The sequence below is a fragment of the Eulemur rufifrons genome, chromosome 5, assembly GCF_041146395.1.
Source record: "Eulemur rufifrons isolate Redbay chromosome 5, OSU_ERuf_1, whole genome shotgun sequence".
Taxonomy (NCBI): Eukaryota; Metazoa; Chordata; class Mammalia; order Primates; family Lemuridae; genus Eulemur; species Eulemur rufifrons.
Genome location: NC_090987.1, coordinates 14,805,543 through 14,827,038, shown reverse-complemented (window position 1 = coordinate 14,827,038; position 21,496 = coordinate 14,805,543). Strand labels below are relative to the sequence as shown.

Sequence of the window (21,496 nt, the reverse complement as noted above, 5' to 3'; positions counted from 1 at the left end):
CCTGGGCTACAGTAATTAAACATGATACATTTGTTGCCTTCTTTCCAATTACATTTCTAGGGGATAGTGTACTTATGCTTATGTGATTGAGAGTGGGTTAGAAAATGAAAGTTTCTATTCTCTTTATACATTGTAGTATCTCTTCTATCTTGGTACTTGTCTGGCTCATTTTTCATTCTTTTTATAACTTTGTTTGCAAGTTAATTCTTTAAAAGCTCTGCCAGAGGCAATGATTGGTGCTCCCTTAGTTAATTCAACTTTTCATTCTCCTCTAAATCATTGGTTAGATATGAATAGTCTTTAAAATGAATTGTGAGATTTAATCAGTGTAATGTAGTGGAATAATGATGTGCTTCTATAGATGCATTGTGCTCATTACAGTGTATGAATGTTTATATCTTCAGCAGTTTGATGCCACTTTGTCATGTTTCCAGGCTGAAGTAAATATATTTCATGCCCCTGCTTTCTTAGTTTTCTCTGAGGCTTACCATTTTACTTCTTTCTTTATATTCTATGTATAAATATATATTTACATTTTGAGACTTAGTTTGTATTTCACTGTGATATTGAAGCCATGCAGTCTTCATAGGAAGAAATACATGCAATAAGTACTCCACTGAGATCTCCTCAGGGTCAAGATCCAGGACCTTATTTTTTGTTGCAAAGACCCACCATTAAGCCCTTAGCAGGCTCATAATAATTATTTAAGGAATAGAACTTTTATAATGTTAATTTGTTGCTCAGATCATTCTAGCATTGGTCATAGGGAGCTCTTTAAGTTGGCTTCAGTGTCATTTCGATAGGGTCTCTCTTTTTTTTCTTAAAGCACTTCTTTATTTTCCGACACTTGCTCCCTGCTCATCTAGTGGTTTCTCTGCCCCAGTGCTAGAATCGGCCATTCTCTAGGGAGCCCGGGTTCCTTTTAATGAAGGCATTAGAAACTAAGATCTGGGTGCTAGGTGTGCTTGTTGCTACTGATGTTTCACTGCTTCTGCGTCCTCTTGGTGGACAGAACTGGGAAACGTGTGAGCATACTAACTTATGTATACCCACATAGGTATAATTATTTCTGTATCTATCATTCTGTGTGTTCATATATATTAAAACAGACATGAGTTTGTACTGATATCTCTCATTTTCATCCACCACCACAGATTTCATTCTAGTCTTCCTCCTTTGCTTATTTGTCATTTCTTTCTCTGAATTTGAGAAACCTGAGTCTCCTTATCTACAATAGATTTACTTGTATCTTCAACCCTAGTAGACATAAAAAGTAATTTAGAATTGCTAACTCATACCATGTGAAAAACCAGTTTACTGGCTATTAGTATTTGTATACAGTCCTTTTTGTCTAGTGTTTCTTAGGTCAGCTCCTTTTTTCTTAACACCTTCAGTGAGGTTATGGTGTGCATTTGTAATACACTTAGATTCATTTGTCAGAATCTTCATTTCATCCTGGGTTTCCCTGGCATTATGGTTAATTCATTATTTTGTAAAAATTTTCATATAATAAAATTTATTCTGGGTGGCATATAGATCTTTGGGTTTTGAAAGATGAGTAGAGTCAAGTATCCACCACCACAATACCATAGAAAACATTTTCAACACCTCACCTATTTCTTTTCATAGCCTCTTTAGTAATGAACTCCTCTCCCCCTAATCCTTGGCAACCGCTGATCTGTTTTCCATCCTCCCCATGGCCTCAGCTCACATGGGAGCTTCTTAGAAGCTAAGGCTATATCTTTTCTACCCTGGTGTCTCTAATACCTGGTACAGGGCTTGCTATTATTAATATATATAGTAGCCTGAGTGCTCCATGGGCATTGAAGATAATGAAGAGAACATTGCACACTTAGGTCACCTGTCTTCATCATTGCAGTGGCTTTGCTTTACTCTTGCTGGTGATGCCAGCCTCTCCCTTGTTCAGATCCATCCCAGTCTTCGGGCCCAATCCAAATCTTAACTTCCTCATTTTAAAGCCATCAGCTTCAGTAGCCTTCGTCAGTTTTCCTTTCTTTGATTTCCAGAGCAACTTTCTGTTATTATAAAGAAGAACATACTTAATGTACTGCATGTATTTAGTGTGCTGTTTTTGTTAGTATTTGATGCTGTTATCTCTGCCTGTATAATCCTAGCAAAAATAAAAATAAATCCACGAAGGGCTTCAAAGTTACCTTCTTATTTAGGAGAATGTACTTTGCACAGTTCTGAGATATATGTTTCTGGTTACAATTTTGATTTTTAATCACCCAGGGGTTATAATTTTACGTTTTAGTACAGTTGTGTATCAAGACAGTTTTGCCTTTGTTTCATAACACTTTGTAGGTTGAACAATATAAATCTTTGTTTTATTTGTGTCTCTTCAAACCAAAATTGATGTTAAGTCAGCTCATAGCCTGCAAATCAAACTGAAATATTTGAAAAAGTACATACAATGAATTAAAAGAATTAGGCATGATTTTTACCATGGATCATTTTCAGGTTCTTTTGGGGAAAGAGGTATAATGAAGCCTTATACATTCACATTAATATTCTGTTGATATAGTATACTTCTTGTGTTTTCTATTCCTTGTGTGTTTTTTAGTAAAATATGTTCCTTTTGTTGCTTTCAGAATTCCTTATAATTAACATTTTATATAAGAGCAGTTTTCCAAAAAAAAATCAAAACACTAGTTAGGAAAAAAATGTATTTCATGTCTTTAAAAATATAGATCAAAACTCATGTTACCAAATAATTATTATATTCTTCTTCAAACTTGAAGACATTTTGGTTATTTCTCTAATTGCTCTGTGGCCTTTAATAAACTAACTTGTTTTTGAATTGAAATGATCATTATTCAGAATAAGAGATAAATACCCACAACATTTCTTACAGGAAGACTTTTCTACAAGACAGCATCCATACCGTTATATTTTATATTTTTGATGTTATTGCAAAAGGAAAAGTGGATACTGTGTCTTTAATGGAAAGCAAAAGGTTATCTTTCTATGGCCTTTGTGTGTGTGTGCTGATGTGGATGTAGGCAGCCAGACAGGCAATGTGTGCAGAGAGACTAGGGAACCGGCTGTGGATCGATAGAAGTGGTGTGAAGTGAATTAATGTGAGGCAGGCTGTCTGTCTGTCATAAGGATTGCGGGGAATGTGGGGCAGTGTTGGTCAGTCACTGCAGAGATCTGCTTCCAATAAATTCAAGCTTTCTGCCTGAAAAGAAACTGTAGCTACTCACATACTCCCTTACTGTTAAATTTTACTTCATTCACAGTAAATGTTCATATCAAATTATTGCCTTCAGTGTACTTTAATTGGACCACTGGAAAACGACAGTTGTGAGAAACTGATAAAATAAAAATATCTGCTATTCTTTTGGATCCATTTTTTAATTTCAGTGGAAATGTATATTACCATGAGAATGAGAAATATAATTTTGGTTAATATTTATAAATATCCTTCTTCATTCTTGGTCCTAACAATATTGTTTATCACTTACATTTAGTCTTCAATAAAATAATAAAATTATAATGAACTGAAGTGGTTTTACATTTCAATATTAGATAAAGTGCTGTATTTCAAATATTCCTATATTAAAATTTAGTATTTTATTCTTGATGTTTCAAGTTAATCACATGACACTGTAGTCTTCTAAGTTAATATTATTTATTATTACTCAGATATTGTTAGCCAGTTGGAAAAAAAATTTATAAAGGTAATTTATAAACTTATGAAAACATAAATTTTAGAATAACGTGTCTAATTTTATTGCTAGGGATAGTTGAGTGTAGTTTTATTCCATTGATTTTGAAGACTGCATTTCTATATTTACATTTTTAAAAACTTTTCTAAAGTGATTAAAAAGGATTGCATACAAATGAGAAAGTTTTATGTACATAGAGCTCTCACAACGAAGAGTGATCTATGAAAATCTCATAGTCGTCTTCCTTGTTAACTCTTACTTATGCTACTAGCCACAATGCTCCCCCTCCCTTTTACTGTTGTGTCCTCACTTAAACCAGTTTTCTCCTCCATTCCATTTTTCGTATTTGACCCCTGATTTGCAGTATAGAACCCATTTATAGAGAACTCTTGTCTGATATAATGTACATTCATTTTTTTATTTTGTGAAATTTGGATTTGGGGATTCACTGATTTTTTTTTAAATGTCTCACATCTTTCCATTAATTTATTATGTCTCTTTTTTATTATATCTCTTTACTGTCTTCATTTCCTTATTATATCTTTTCCCCCAAAGCACCCTTACTGTTATTTTCTAGTATATTTAAATAACATAATTTGTGCCATGGAATAGAAAATATTCAATTCTGTTCAAGCTATATTTATTGGACTTTTATGAGATATTCATCACTGCCAAATACTTTGGAGATACTCAGAAAGTCTTTTTAGATTTTATGGTATAATTTGATAAATAAGCTCACATCAAGTACATAAGAAAATACCAAAGTAGCACCATGTAATTAATTGACAACATTTGTAACCTTGATTATTAACAAACTGACATTTCCATATAAGTATTTTCTAATTGGACTCTTTTTCATATTTCTCAAAAATATTTCATCCTCTTTGATGGTGGATAGTAAGAAAATGATTTTTATGCTTCAAAAAACTGAGGCTTTTACTATCATGAAGAGAGTAAAGCATTTTTTCTAGTCCCTGTGTTTCATTGAAAATAGCATTGTATTCTGGCATAATCTTCAATTCTCTTTTGTGACAGTGATGTAGTATCTACTATTGTATCTTTTTTTAAAAGTTGAGTTTATTGAGGTATAATTGATGTATAGTAAAATTCACACTTCTTAATATATAGTTTTGTGAGTTTTGAACACATATAGATAGTCACGTATCCACTCCCACAATTAAGATACAGATGACTTTCACTATTCTAAAAAATGTGCTCTACTTCTTTGTAGTCAATCCTTTTATCCCACCCCTAACCCCTGGCAACCACAGGTTTGATGTCTGTTTTGCCTGTTGCAGAAAGTCTACTATAATGTCTACCTGTTATAAGGTACTGATATATGGTTGAGAATTTTAAAAAATGTTATTCCTTGTTTTATGGATAATGATTATCATGCTTAGAAGTATTAAATAATGGTTTTTAATAATCTTTTACCATAACTATGTGGTTCAGAAGTTCAAAATGAAAAGCATCTATCGTTTTCTTAAGTAAACAGTTAAAATTAGTTTTAAATGAACACTGCCATTTGGATTTAAGAGTTGAGTATAGTGATTTGGTTTGCCCATTCTCAGTATCTCTTAACCCTTTACTATCTTCCAGAAAAGGTTAAGAATATTAGGTAGTTTTTACCATCACAATGCCCAGTCCTATGGAAATTAGGATATTTCACTGATCTTTAAAAAATGAAATGTATATAATTTTGAAGTAAACAAATCAATCACTTTTTATTGGTTGTATTAGAACAAAATAATGCAGAAATTTTGACTGTGAGGATTAATAGAGAGAATTACAAGTGTCAAAATCAAGAATGTAGTTTAATTTTTTTTAATTAAAAACTGGAACATCATGTCTTTCTGACACAAAGTATTCAGGGTAAATTTTGCTTTCTTTTGTATAAATGTTCTATGTAGCTCTTTTTCTTCCCTTTTTCTTTAGCTGTATTGCAGAAAAAGTACCAGGAGGGTATACAGAAGTAGCACAGATGCCTTGGTTGTTCTGGAATGTTAGAAAAGCAAGCTTCTTAAAAAGCAGCTTTACTGACATATAGTTCACTTGCCGTTAAATTCACCCTTGAAAGTTTACAATTCAGGGATTTTTAGCTTATTTAAAGAGTTGTGCAACCATCACCACAATCAACTTCAGAACATTTTCATCACCCCAAAGTGAAACCCCCAGTCTGCATTAGCGTCACTCCCTATTCCCTCCACCCCTCTCAGCCCTAGGCTAATCTCATCTACTTTCTGTCTTCATAGATTTGCCTCTTCTAGATATTTCATGTAAATGGAATTATACAACATGTTATGTGTTGCAACTGACTTCTTTTACTTAGCGTAATGTTTTTAATGTAAATCCATGTCATAGAATGTATCAGAACTTCATTTCATTGTATTTGCTATATAATATTTCATTGTGTGAATATATCACAATTTATGTATTCATCATTTGATGGACATTTAGATTGTTTGCACATTTTGGCTCTTATGTATACTGCTGCTGTGAACATGCACATATGATTTTTTGTGGAGATACATGTTTTTATTCCCTAGTAGTGAAATTGCTGGGTCATATGATAACTGTATGTTTAACCTTTTGAAGAACTGCCAAATTGTTTACTGTTGAGTTTTGAGAGCTCCTTGTATAGTCTAGTTGCTAGTCCTTGGATATGTGATTTGTAAATCTTTTCTCCCAGTCTGGAGCTTGATTTTTCATCTTTTAATAGGGTCTTTGTAGAGCAAAAGTTTTTAAATTTTAATGAAGTCTACTTTGCCAATTTTCCCTTTTATGGATTATGCTTTTGGTATCAATTCTAACCTTAGATCTCAAAGATTTTCTTCTAATTTTTTTCCTAAAAGTTTTATAATTTTGAGATTTACATTTAAGTCCATGATCCATTCTGAGTTTGTTTTTTGATAAGGTGTGAGCCTTAGGTCAAGATTCATTTTTTTGCCTATGGGTGTCCAGTTGCTCCAGCCAATGTTTTGAAGAGATTATCTTTCTTCCATTGAGTTGTTTTTGCACCTCTTTCTAAAATCAGTTGGGCATATTGGTGTGTGGCTATTTCTGCATTCTCTATTTTGTTACATTAACCTACATGTTTATTGCTCTATCAAAGCCATGTAGCTTTAATAATTTTATATTAAATTTTAAATGGGGTAGTCTGATTTTTTTCCCTGCTTTATTCTTTTTTAAAACTGTTTTATTCTAGTTCCTTTGGTATTTTTAATATACTTTTAGAATAATTTTGTCTATATTTACAAAAAATCTTGCTAGGATTTTGATAGGGACTGTAGTAAACCTGCATATCAATTTGGGGGGAATTGATATCTTTTCCTATGTTGAATCTTCCAATCCATGAACACGTATATGGGAGGTTTTTGGTGATTTCTCCGGATTTTACATGTAGAAAATTATTTTATCCTTGAAGAGGATGTGTTAGGGTTCTCTGGAGAAACAGAACCAATACAATAGGTAGGTAAGTAGGTAGGTGGGGGAGAGAGAGAGAGAGAGAGAGAGAGAGAGACAGAACCAATACTATAGATGGGTGGATGGAAGGATGAGACGGCATTAGGGGAATCGGCTCACACAGTTATGGAGGCTGGAAAGTCCGACGATAGGCCATCTACAAGTGGGAGACCTAGGGAAGTCAGTGGCAGGGCTCAGTCCAATCTAAAATCTTCAGAACTAGGGAAACCAATGCTTGGACTCTCAGTCTGAGGCTGAAGGCCTGAGAATCTGGAGGGGCCACTGAGTACAAGTGCTGGAGCCCAAAGGCTGGAGAACCTGGAGTTCTGATGTCCAAGGGCAGGAGAAGAAGGATGTTCCAGCTCTAGGAGAGAGAACAAACCTTTCCTCTGACATTTTTTCCACCTGGCTTCTCAGCCCGTTGGACGGTGCCCACCCACACTGAGGCAGAGCATTCCGACTCCATCGACTCCCAGGCCAGTCTCCTCAGGAAACACCCTCACAGATACACCCAGAAATAATTCTTTATCAACTATCAAGGTATCTTTTAATCCAATCAAGTTAACACTTAAAATTAACCATCGCATAGGGACAATTACATCATCTTTTCCAAACTGTATGTGTTTTATAATATTTCCTTTTCTTGCTTTGTTGCGTTAGCTAAAACTCATTAGGTAGAATTTCCAGTGTTATGTTAAGTGACAGTGGTGAGTGTGGACATCTTTGCCTTATTCCTGATCATACAGTAAAAGCATTCAGATGTTCATCATTAAGTATGATCTTAGCTGTAGGTTTTTAGTAGATGCTCTTTATCAAGTTGAGGAGTTCCCCTCTATTCTTATTTTTCTTAGAGTTTTTTGAATGGTTGCTGAATTGTGTCAAATGATTGATATGATCACGTGGTAATTTTCTTCTTAGCCTGTTACTATTTTGGATTAGATTGATTGATTTTGAAAAATTGGATCCCTTGGAATAAAGGATCCAAGTACACCCACTTGGTCATGGTGTACAATTCTTTTTATATGTTGCTGAATTCTGTTTGCTTATATTTTATTACGAATTTTTGAGACAATATGAGAAAGATTGGTCTGTAGTTTTCTTTTCCTTTTTTGTATTTTCTTTTTTCTGCCAAGCATTTTATAACCTTTACTATGTTTTGGAAAGGATCGTCAAAGAACCAGTTTCAGCATATTTCTTGGTCTTTCAACCTCAGTTACTTTGATATGTACCTGTTTGCTCTTTAAGCTATCCCTAAATACTGAATGCCCTCAGTTAAATAGTTGCCTGAAACAACACAGGAACTCTACAGAGGGCTTGGTCATATTTATGATTAGTATTGTGTGATTCTGTGATTTCTCATGGTTATGCTGTGATGTTTTGTGATACCACCCACCCTCCCCCCAGGAACTCAGGCCCTAGAAGAACTTTGTGGTAAATCTGTGTTGGAGTTTGATATCAGAAGACCTACATCTCAATTGTTGTTCCTGAATTTAGTAACTGTGTTATGTTGAGCAATTAGTCTCTCTGATTAAATGAGATGAATGTAAATGGATTCGTAAACTTGTTACTACCTAAATTCCAGCTTTATTTTTATTGAATTTCTTAATTTTACAGAAAAGGACAATACCAATAATGATTGTTACTATTCAAACTGTTTCTTAATATTTTCCCTATTTCTCTATCATTTTCAAAATTATCAAATTTTAAGCAAGAAATGAGAATGGGGGATTTCAAAGATTTATATTTTGATTTAATAATATGAAATCATTTTTTTATTTTATATTTGAGGAATGTCCCTATTTAAGAACATGATGCTTACCTTATCTCCTCTTTGTAATTATTTTACTGATAGCTATTAATATCTTTACTTAAGTAATTAATACTATTTTTCTAGTAAGTCCCCTCCTTTATGTTAAAATTTACCTTGTAAATCCAAAAATAAAAATTCTTCTGTAAAGGGGTGGCTTTGTCATTTTCCATTCATCAGGGGTCATTCTTTAGCACGACTTTTTTTTAAGAGTGACTCTTAATAAGTGGTGGTACTATAATGGTGTGTCCTATTCCCCAAATATAAATCATTAGGGCTTGGAACTGCCTAGTGTTAGGTCCATGTCTGGATCCTTCGTGGTGGCTAATGACTAAGAGTCTCCCTTTTTTGATGCCTTTGGTAAACCTGAGACAGCAAGGCTGAATTTCACAGAGAAATGTTTAAATTAATACACCTTGGAAGAAAATAAGTCCTTGAATGTTTATAGTTTTTGATTTTTAAAATATTTGAATGGATCCTGTATAGACAGTTCTTGAAGTACTTATTTAGATTTGATTAGAAAGGTTTAACTCCGAAAGTAACTTCTTATGGTGAGATTTGTTGTTACCACGATTAATGCCTTTTGATAACCCTATAAAAAATATTGATACACCCTACTATCCATTGCCAAATTAAAAATAATGTGGTAGATGCAAATTGACAATAAAATATAAAATCAAAGATGGAAAGATAGGTGCGTAAGGAAAACACATTTGTATGAACTGGCAAATCTCTAGTGATTCACAGAATGGAAAGTTTTGGCTTGTGAACTACTTCATCCGTCTGCTTTCAGTCAAGTTCTTTTAGTGTAATAATTATCTGACCTCATATTGAATTCCTCCATTGAGGGAGATGTTATACTTTTTGGGGGGCAGTGAATTTCAGGTCTCTTACTCCTTCTCTTGTCATTATCCTTCCTCCCAACCCCCAAGGTATAAATAAACTAATATTAAAGATAAGTAACATTTTAAAATAGTCTTTCACTTTCAAGATTTGTTTTCCTCTTTGTAGCGTAATTGTTTAAATCAACTAAAGTAACTATAGCAAAAAACATTGAAAGCAATCAAGTAAAAATGCAATTTACTTTAGCATCCTGTTTCTGTTTTTCCCAGATCTTAGTTAAAACTAAATATGGTATGTACCCATGCACATATATACATAAAAATGAATGTTTTATTCATTGATTTGTGTCTCATCCTAGTTTTGGTGAATATATATGTTTTTTAATGTATAGTATTTACATCTGGTAAGTAAAAAGCTTTAAAAGTTTTGGTTCACCTTAGTTTTCATTTTTTTTTTAAATGAAACCTTGTGCTTCCCATTTGTTTTAGCTGGAGTCACAGCAGAAGCCATGCAGACTATCACCACGGCTTCTGAAGCCACAGGGCCTGAAGCCAAAGTCCAGGAGGAAGAGCATGACCTTGTTGACGATGACATCACCACCGGTAAGCCGAGCATCTTTAACATATCTGCATGGAGCTTTGTTCAATAATGCAAAATGTTTTTTAGGTTATTTTTAGTGGGATTAAGTATTTTGATGGAAAGGATGGAAACTTGTATTGATGGTGTATTTGGTTTTATGAGACTCTTTAGTGTCCTTTTTGATCTTGAGGTGAAAAGAAGTGGAACTGTTTATTTGGTCCAGGTTCGCTCATTGTAGCTGTAACAATGAATGTGCTAGCTGTGCACTTGTTTTCTGGAGACCTTTTAATTCAGAGGCTGGGATCATTACTAAAGCCTTGGATCATGTAGAGGAATATGTGCATTAGGTTATGAAAGATTTTGCAATTATAAGATAAAACTAAAGAATACTAAAGTTATAATAGCAATATATACAATACAGCCTGCTTAAGGAACTTACAGATACTCTTTATACTATAGAAATGAATGGTGCTTTTTAAACTTGTTTACCTTGTTTGGATATTGAACATTATTATCTGTACTATTTATCACATAACCAGGCAGTAAAGTAATTTTTAGGAAACCCACACTCTATGTTTGGCCTATCTTTTTATACTCTCAAATCAGTTTCGATTACTGGATCTCAAAATGCATTCAGCTCAATTTCTTTGAATGCACAGAGGATAAAAACAGCCAAGTATAAATATTTTTATTGGTATTAAGGATGATAAACTTTCATTTTTAGTGTGGATGGTTAAAATTTAAAATCTGACCATAAAATCTATAATTATTGTGAAGCAATAAATATTAACTTAATAATAATCAATAATTTAAAAAGAAGCATGCCTAGGAAATATCAGTAAAATTTTCAACAAAAATTAAAAGGGAGAAAAAACATTAAAGGTAGGTGGGGGTTTTTTATTATTATTTTATATTTACTTTCTTTTAAAGCTCTATATGGCAGGTTCTTTGCTGTTAACTCCTGAATGTCTGTGAATTTTTTCCACTGGGAAGACCTTAAGAGAGCCTAATGATCTGCCTTGAAAATTTACACAGCCTATATTTACAAACCTATAGCCCCCTGCCAAGTATTGCCAAAGCTGGGTAGCATTTGGTTTTTGGTAAAAGTGAGAGATGGTGGCTGTTACTTGTTACTTTTTAATTCTTTCTAATTTGTAAGTTCATTGATGAAAAATATCTTCCAACTTAAACATAAACAATTTCAGTGTCTTCCAACCTTTCTGAAAGTCATTTAGCACTTTACAATTATGGAGTTTGTTTTCAGTAGCTACAAAAGGAAATCTGTTTTATTTGCAGATTTTAAAACTAGCTCTTGTTTTATTCAGTTTTATTGCTTTTTATGCTGTTACAGATATATATTGTTGTTATATTTTAGTTCCCTGTAAAGTTTAAAAGCCTTCTGGTCTATAAAATGTAGTTGTTTAATTCATAGCAAAAAAGAATTTGCCTTTACAATAGTGGGAATAACTCAATGTGCATTCTAGAATAAAAGCTGAATTTTTGAGCAGGCAAGAAAACACTATTAAATCAGTACATTGAAATTTTGAATTATTCACTACCAAAGTCATTATAGCATATGACTTTTTTATTTTATTGTTAACAAAATCAAGAAGCTTAAAAATGCAAATCTGGTTTGGAGAGTCAATTAATACTACACATACTATATTTTAATCTGTAAGGAGTTTTGTCAAATATGTGACAAATGGCTTTTATCAGTTGATTTATTTATTTCATGCTATGAATACTAGAGGCAAGAATGTTCAATATCCAAAGAATTTAAATAACTAAAAAAGGCTTCCTTAACGTGTTGTCAAAGCAGCTAGAATCCTGCAGTCTGTAGATCGTTCAGGTTACCTTTAGATTGTGTGACTTGATTAAGCTGTGGTATAGATTTTTGTGAGGGTTTAGAAGAAAACTATATTTCTTTTTATTGACTAGAATCCTATATAAATTGCATTATGAAAAATATGGTAGATGCATTGAGAGAACCCTGTTCTAAGCACAGTAATCTTATTTTGGGGTAACCAGCATTGTGGAGTACCAGTACTACATAAAGGAAAGCTGGCCAATTTAGCCATTCAAATAATTTTTCCAGTTATTTTGAAGCAATTGTTCTAATGTATCTTTATAAAATAAGGAGAAATTATATCATGACAGATATTTGCCTGTATTTTGAGTGAATTCTTCCTTGGAAGCTATAGTTAGGCTAATGTGTATAGTTGTATTAATTTTATTATTATAGTAGTCTGGGACTTAATTCTTAGAAACAATCTGAGCAAGATAACAACTGAAATGTGAAGTATAATTTAGTGCTTTCACAAAAGACAGCATAATCATTTTTGAAGTTTTTCTTTTGGGTGCAAATGAATGAGGTATGAATGCTGTCTTATGACACTAGAATCTGAGCCTAGCAGCCTTTGTTAGTGTTTGCCTTATAAAAGTAAAGAAGCATGGATAAAGCTGTGTAAGTGTTGGCTGTGATCAATTGGAACTAATTAAATTTATTTGAAATGAAGAGTCTTAACTGGAAGAGAACAGCTGGAAAAACTAGGAGAAAAAAATTGGGTCTTGATTGAGACAATTTAAACCTTCACCCTGCCATTTAAAAAATATGCTGCAGCTTCTTTCTATATCTCTCTTTTTAAAGCTGATATCTATTGATCCGCTCCACAAAGTAATGCCAATGTGCCTTGGTCTACACACATACTTGGTTTTACTTAGCATTCTATCTTTAGGTTCATCAAATTCTTTCCTCTAACCACATGTTTTAAATTACATATCATAGCTATATTAGCCATTTTGGTGGGTTAATATTGTTTTTATGTAGAAAAATATTAAAACCTATTCCACATTTTTTATATTGTACGGTATGCAAAGGAAATGTATGTTGTTTTTCAAAGGAATTGTTTCAGGTTTTATAACACTCTGTATATTTAAATGCTGTATAATTAATAATACTCTATATTTATTTCAGCAATATTTTCTTTAAAGTAAAAATAATAGTATTAAGATTGTTTCTAGATTATAATTTCAGAGTCACAAGAATATCACTCTATATGTGTTTTTACTTTTATATGTATACTTCTATTTTTAGTATTATAACTTAAAATCTATGTAGATATAATCAATATTTATAAATAATGTATTTTTATTTTCTTATGATATTAATTGATTATAATCCTATTAATGGCATAAATCTCACTAAAACCCAACGTACATAGGAAACATTTTTGTTGAATCATAATCTAATTTTTTAAAGGTAAACCTTTTATGTGACTTATTTTACTTTATTGTCTTTCATCATGGTAAAGTATGGAATTCTGATTGAGGATGAAGCAATACATCTTCTAAATATTGCATTTTAAAATAACCTTCCCCTAATTCCAGGCAGAAACGAATTTTGGAAGGGTTTCATTCACAAATGGGCATGTGTGCCTTTAAGAAAGTCCCTCTATTATTCTGAAGGTCATACTTTGGTGTCCTGCCTCTTGTTCAATATAGCAAGAACACAAACTGACCATATAACAGTGATAAAGGGTCAAGAGTCACTGACATTGTCAAAAAGGACAGCTTGATACTAGATCGGCAACATGGTTGACAGATTCAACTACTTAGAACAAAAGCAACAATGATGTATAGATCCAAGTGGATTGACTAAATTTATTTTACTTTTTGGTGTGTTTTTAATGAAATGATTACATTTTAATTACTAATTCAGGGGAAAATATGTCTCTTCCTATTTCTGATTAATAGATGCTCAAAATGAATGCATTTTGCTGTTGCTATGTATTTAGCACTGACAGAATCTATGTGTGCCTGTTTCCCTCCTTGTCCTGCCCCCAGTTGCATTCTGTAGACAGACATTTGAAGTTTAATTCTTTGCAGTTGTGCATTTTACTAATATAAAGTTTTAAATTTCTGGAAGGACATCCTATTTTATGGAAAATTTATGTGTAACTTTCTGTAAATGTGCCTTTGTGTTTTCTTGGATTGTAGAATCAAAGTTGTTGTTTTTGTTTTGTTTTGTTTTGTTTTTTGTAGGTGGGACCTAAGAGACTATTTTATTTTAATCTCTCATTTTACAATCAAATAAATTAATATCATTCTTTCTTAAGAACTTATATGATAGCCAGTGTCACAAAACACATATTTGACTTCTCAGAAGAGTCTATAGCGTGATTTAGCATGGAAAAATCTAGCAATAATTAAAAGTAGTAGTAATATATGTATTATAAATAGTATATATTTAAATAGCAATCCTCTTAGTAGTCATCCAATCATTCATTCAATAAATATTTTTTGAGCACTCCAGCTCCAGACACTGTTTAGGAGACATCACTGAATAAAATAGGCAATAACACTTGTCCTTGTGGAGCTTATGTTCTGGTGGGAAGAGGGAGACAACAATAATTGTAAGTAAATAGATATACAGTATGTTAGAAGATGAGAAGTGCCATGAAAAGAGGAAAAAGTAGAGAAGGGTACGAGAAATTAAAAGTAATATCAATCAAAAGTGTATAGCAAACACTTTATACTTGACTCTTACAAAATTGCTTTAAAGTAGGAACTAGCATTTTTTCCAGATATTGTAGATGAAGAAACAAACTTTGAGAGGTAACTTTTATAAGGTTACATACTTAACCAAATAATAGATCTGGGATTGATATGAGTCCTACCTGATTCCAAAGCTTATGGGCCTTAAGCACCACCTGGCACTTCTTCACATTCTCAAGCTCGTTAAACTTTGGAAGGTTTTCATTTACTTTTGAAATATGAGATGATGTCACAGTCTGCCTTTATTGCTTATGTTAGGTAATTACTTTGCTGGATATCTAATCTCATTACTTAAAATGTGAACTTGTTGTTCTAAATTTAAACCAAGACATCTCCTTTAGAAAAATATCATTACATATTTGTTCTTTAAATTTGCAGACATTAGTTAGGACTGCTGTGACATAAGACTATTAATAGAAGTACGTTTTCATTACTAAACAGTCATTTTATTGCATACATGTAAAATGGAATGTTCATTGTTCTGTCTAGCTTTTTGAAGTCATCAATATAAAACTGATACTTTAACATATATTCATACACTGAAGTCAGCATCTTTAGTATATTAAGATATAGCTGAAAATGACTTCTAGTCTGAGACTAAATATTGATTTATGCATTTTACTACTTACTAATGACCCTGTTCATAAGGTGCGTAAGATGTTTTTACATTTGTTCTGACTGAAAGATATGAAATTTACCCTGTTAAAAGTACAGATAAGCTCTGAAGAACAAAACATGGGACATTATATATTCAGGAACCAGAAGTGCTTTCCTAGCAAAGAGTCAGAGGCTTTATAATTGGTAAACTAGAATAAGATTTCCACCTGCACCCTTTGCCTTCCTCATTCTTTAACTTATACTTGACAGTCTAAAAAGTAATACTAGATTTATAAGGATTTTAAATCATTTGTTCTAAATTTTTATCACTACCCTTGCTTTTGACTTTAAAGTGTTAGCTTCTACAAGATATATGGTTTACTATATTAAGGCTCTTGGATAATGATACATTACTAAAGCTATGGTTAATTTACTATGGAGTTTTTAAGAAAACAGATAAGAAAAATAAAAGTATGGATTTTACAGTTTTCTGAGTGAAATACGTCATTTCAAATAGTTTACCTTTTATCCTTTTTTTAATCTGAGAGAAGAAAATGTAAATTAAAATATTTCTTTTTTTGTCTAGTGTTTGGCTTTAGTTGTATGTTGATAGGTAAGTAGAATATTTCTAAATATGGTATTTGAACATTTTTGATGTAAATATTAAAATACAGTAAAAATGATGCTGTATAAGACTGATACTAATTTTCTTGTCTCAGGTTTTCTCTTTCCCTTTTCACTTTCCCTGTTCTCTGGCTTTAACTACCACTTATATGCCAATGACTATATAATCTGTACTTTCAGCCTAGGCTTCTAAGTATCAGATTCACATGTCCTCCTTCTGACTGAATGCCCTATAGACACCTAAATACCAAATCCAAAAGGAGCTCATATTTCTTCCTAAAACTCATCTCCTTTTATATTTATGCCTCAGTTAAAGGCATCACTGATGGTACCATTAATCGCCCAGCATCCCAAACTAGAAACTAAGGAATAATCCTGGCTTTCCCGCTTTCCAACAATACCCACATATGGTTGGTATGCGTTCTTGTGAAGTGAGCCTCGTAAATATCTCTTAGTGATTTTCCTCTTCTCTGTTTCCACAAAGAACTCTTAGATCCAGACTTTCATTTTTTCCTCTTTGGATCATTGTTATTCTCCTACCACCATCTCCCTGTCTTCATTCTCTTGCCCTCATCCAGATCTTGTCTTCCATTACTCTGAGAGTTTCAGAAGCCAGTTCATCACCCTCATTAACACCGCTTAATGGCTTCAATTGATTATAACACAAAATCTAAACACCTTAGCAAGATACCTAAGGTTCTTCAAGAACTGACTCCATCAGCTGCTATAGCCACACTTTGTTTCCTCAGATTACCCTGCTATTTCGTGAGTCATACTTTGCACGTGCCCCTCCATATGGCTGGTATCCTCTTAACTCTCTCACATGGTGGGGTGAAATTCTTAGAGTTCCCCTTAAATCCAGCTTGAGTGTCACCGTCTTTATGAAGCCCTTCTGTACCCCCCTTATATAATGTCTTCCCAGTTGGTCGTTGTATGCACTTCTGCTTTTGCAGAATATCATGTGGCAATAATATTTTCTGTAATATTGTTAAGTAATCATTTCACTTGCTCTCTGTGAGTCATATGTGGGCATGTGACTTTTACTTCTTTGTATTTCTAGCGCTAGAATAGTGCCCTGGTACATAGCATCTTCTCAATAAATGTTGAATGAATGGATCTAGATGGTTACTCATATTCAAACAGCACTTCTTATATATTATCTATTTATTTAAATATATTTACTATATACTTCCTATACTTATATAGTTTATGTCTCCTTAACCCTCTCCTCCTTATTCTTAGTGGGTATTCAGTGGCTCAAAAAAATGTAACAGATTGGTGAGGGAATATAGGCTTTTTTGAAGATAAATTGTCTTTTGATATTGTGAAAAGGAGACTTGGAACAGATCTAAAAACATAACTAACTCTACTGAATTAGTCAGTGTTCCCCACCCCCCATTTAAAAGTTTATCTTTTTCTTTTGGAAAAATATGTCTTCAAAATTAGAAGGATGTGATCCATAGGATTTCAATGAGGACAGATAGGAAAAAAATACCTGGAACAAATGTGTTTTGTAACTTAAATCTTAATGAGTGGGTAGAACATGGAATGTGCTATTGTGAGTTGCACAAGTAGAGAACCAGATTCTTAGGACTCTCGGAGAGTCTCCTTTCTGTGGTTTCACTGACCCTTGCAGGTTTGGTAGACAGTGGAAATGTACTTATGGATGAAGGTCCTAGTTTCCTGAAAGTCTGGGAATCCCTGTTTGGTTGCTGTCTCTTGTGTCATGCCTTTCTTCTTTGTGCATGTCTCTCCCATTGCCCTGGTAGCTGTGCCACTTCATTTCTGGGTTCAGTTCTGTCAATGGAAGCCAAAGTTTCTTGTGGTTTTCCTAGACCTGAAGATATCAGTGTAACCATTGTCTGAGAGATCCCCTGGGGCTTGGCGGCCCACCACAGGAGAAGCAAGGTGGTTTATATGGAGGAAAGATGGGGAGGTGAGGAGATACTCATAGGAAGCAGACACATGCACAGTTTTCCTAAGAGGCCTGACATTTAAACACAGGCTACTTGTTAGGGTGTGGAATTTCAGACATATAGGCTGAGAAAGATTTCTCACACAGTGATTAGGATAGAAAGAACTACCAGGTTTACTTGACTCTCACGCTCTCTGAAGAGAGAGAGTACACAGCACCAGAAAATAAAGAGAGGTGCTGGCCCTGAGACTGAACAACTCTGACTATTAAGGCAGGCTGAAGAGGGGTAGGGGGAAATTTATGATTGTAGCCCAATTAGCAGAAGACAGCTGAGAAACTGCTGAGTTTGTCTTTTCCTGACTCTCACGTAGCAGGTTGATAACAGAAGCGGCAGCGAAGTTGTTGTACCTGTTCTTTATTTTTTCTCGGTGAGGCTGACTTTGTCTGAGCCCTTGGAGTCTGGTTTTTTGGCAGGAACTAAAGCAGAGAGTTGGAGTGGGGAGGTTGCAACCCAGTGTCCGCTTAGGGCTCTTTGAGGCTATGAAAAGAAAAACTAAGTTAGAGATAACAAGTTAGGCCACAGGTATTGTATTCAAACTAAGGGTAGTTGTGCTGTGAGTTTTTTCTTCAAAGGGGCAATTATGTGCTGTGAGTTTATTTCTCTTACTTTCTGTTGGATACTTTATTTTCCTCTATTAGATAGGTTATTACAGTAAGACCACCTTTCACTACTGAAGAATGAGACTATACACTTACATTGTGTTCCTGTGAGTGGATGCAGTCAGTTATTTAGTTTTCAGTGAGTCCACTGAAAACTTTAAGTTACACACAAAGATTTAATGTGTTCAAGTTTATTTGTTTAAAAGCCTGGCATGGGGGAACTTGCCTTAAAAGTTCAAAAGAAAAAAAAGAAAGAACAAGGACAAAAGATGGCTAACAAATACCACTGGAATGTTCAGTTTCTTTTTAAACAATTATTTAGGGCTTTATAAATGAGGACTCTACTTAATGTATTTTGACCAAGAAAGTTTGTGTATTTAAATTAATTAAATACCATGAAGTGTCACAGGTGCTATAACAAATTACTTTAATCAACGTTGTTTTGGCACCAAATCTTTCATAATAATAATTTCCAATGAGGGCATAGTTATTTTTTTTAATGTATATGTAAAGGCTGTTTCCATGTAATACTTTTGCAAGAGGTTGAACAAATAAATAGCAATTGACACCATCTTAGCAAACTCACATGGAAGTACATTTAAAAATCAGGGATGCTAACAACTCACTAGCATTTACTGAGTGCCTAGTATGTGTCTGGCTGTGCTCTGTGCTCTTTTTAAGCCTCACAGCAATTCATGTGTAAGTCCTTATTATCACTTCCATTTTACAAGAGAGGAAAATGAGGCACAGAAAGTTAACTTGCTACATAAAGCCCACAAATAGAAATGGCAAAGTCAGAATTTGATCTTGTGCTTGTAAATGGAAGTAATTTATTCAAAATTAGTTCATTTAAAACCCTTAAAATAGCCCTCCTAAATATGTATTCCAATAAAAACAATCTTAGAATAAAAAAGAAACAAATATATTGATTATGACATAACATTTTCTTTTTATGTGATATAGAAACTTCTATTTTAATTTTTGGTATAGTTTAACTTTTTATGTAGTACAAGGAAATATTTATAATGTGAAGAAAAGACTTCTATTTTCTTAAAAGATAAACATTCAGTATATGAAGATAATTTTATATACTTTCTAGATAAATTAGAATTTCTATTTTATGTTCGTATGAAACCACACACACACACGAAACCACATAAATACACCAACACACAGTATTAGATCACAAAGCTTTAAGGTTTGATTTTCACATTTAATTTATATATTTCTTTAGCTAAATTTTGACCAAATAGGAAAAAGGCAGAAATGCTTAATTGGATAAGAATGTAGGAGCTGCATTTAAGCAGTTGGGGGTGGGGGGTGCTTCCCTGTGAGTGAATAACCTTCAGGATGAACTTAAAGTTTGGCCTTTTGTGAGCTGTGTGATAATATCTCATGGATAAGAATGAATTGCATTAGATTGTGGCACACTATTATATATCTGTATATTACATGAATTGCCCTTATAATTGATATCAAACTCATATGACCAAGAGTTGTAATTCACAAAAGTAATGACAACAATGTCTCATAATTCACAGACTTTCTGTCATACCTATGAATGATTTCTTTTACTGTGCAAACCATGGTAAAGGGGAAAAACAGGTTTTAAAATGGATGTCAGGTTTTGAAGAGTCCTTCTTCCCGATACTTTATGGTCATTTTTAATACACAAAAAGATAATTAAATTTACTAGTATCCTTAAGTTTTCCCAGATTAAAATCAATTGCCAAGCATAAAGCCTTTTACTCTTAATTTGTAATTTAAAATCACAAGTGAAAGGTAATATTTAGCATTTGAAGTGGAGATAATCATGAACCTGAATGTGTTTTCTTCTCATGTGATATACCAGAAAAAGGAGTCCTTCCTCCTATGTAGGATAAAAAAATTGAGAATATTTTCTCATTTTTTTAGTATAACTATCCTAAATAAAGATGGATTAAATTTAACTTAAAAGGAGTCAGGGAATCTGAACCAGGTACTCTGTTTGCCTTTTTTATGTATGTATTTTTTTTTACTGTGGTTAGTACCACTGAAAAGTATAAAAAATGTTCAATTTTATTCAACAAAAAACCTTAATAAGTACCTTATATCTTCTATCAGCGAATTTTATGGAGGATTTAATAAAACAAACCTCTAGTTGAGAAGCTGATGGTCGAATTTTACATACAAGGTGTATATTCACACATGCCTGCATGCACGTGCACACACGACATACATATGCACATAATAGACTTTAGATAGGAGAATTGAGAGCACCAGGACATCATATAAGTGGTAAGCTTGCATTTGTGGCAGAGGTGAAGAGACATGGGAAAAGCTTTAGGGCCAAAGCTGTTAGTTTACAGACTTAGAAATAAATGATCTGTGGAGGGAATGAGAATGGTGTTGCAGGAGCTGGCAGACTGGCTGTGTGATCAAGGAATGAGGGTCAACTATCAGGTCTGGCATGTTTGGAAAGCAGCTGATTTTACCTTCTACACTGTACATTACCTTAAAACAGGGTTTATTATTAAACAGAGAAGGGATAAAAAATGTTGAAGGGGAATATATTGGCTACATGCGTGTTGTGCTTAATTCCCTTCCATGGTTTTTCTTTTCATTCAACAGACATTTTTGAGCACCTGCTAGGTATTGAGTACTTACTCAAAACTGAGTATAGAGTAGAGTTTATGCTCTAAAGGCCAAGACTGACGACTGGTTGTGTTTATTATTTGTTGGGACATTTATACCTGAAGAATTGCTATTCTTGAAGGTTTAATA

The 21,496-nt window shown here is 33.4% G+C and overlaps 1 protein-coding gene across 4 annotated transcripts in view; it reads left to right on the top strand.

The window, feature by feature from the left end:
• Positions 1 to 21,496, top strand: part of WDR7 (WD repeat domain 7) — a 284,359-nt gene that overhangs the window by 105,017 nt on the left and 157,846 nt on the right. For all 4 annotated transcript variants that reach the window (XM_069468368.1, XM_069468366.1, XM_069468369.1 and 1 more), the window contains one exon: positions 10,293 to 10,406. In XM_069468368.1, coding sequence (XP_069324469.1) covers positions 10,293 to 10,406 — 114 coding nt within the window. The remainder of the gene's footprint in view (positions 1 to 10,292; positions 10,407 to 21,496) is intronic.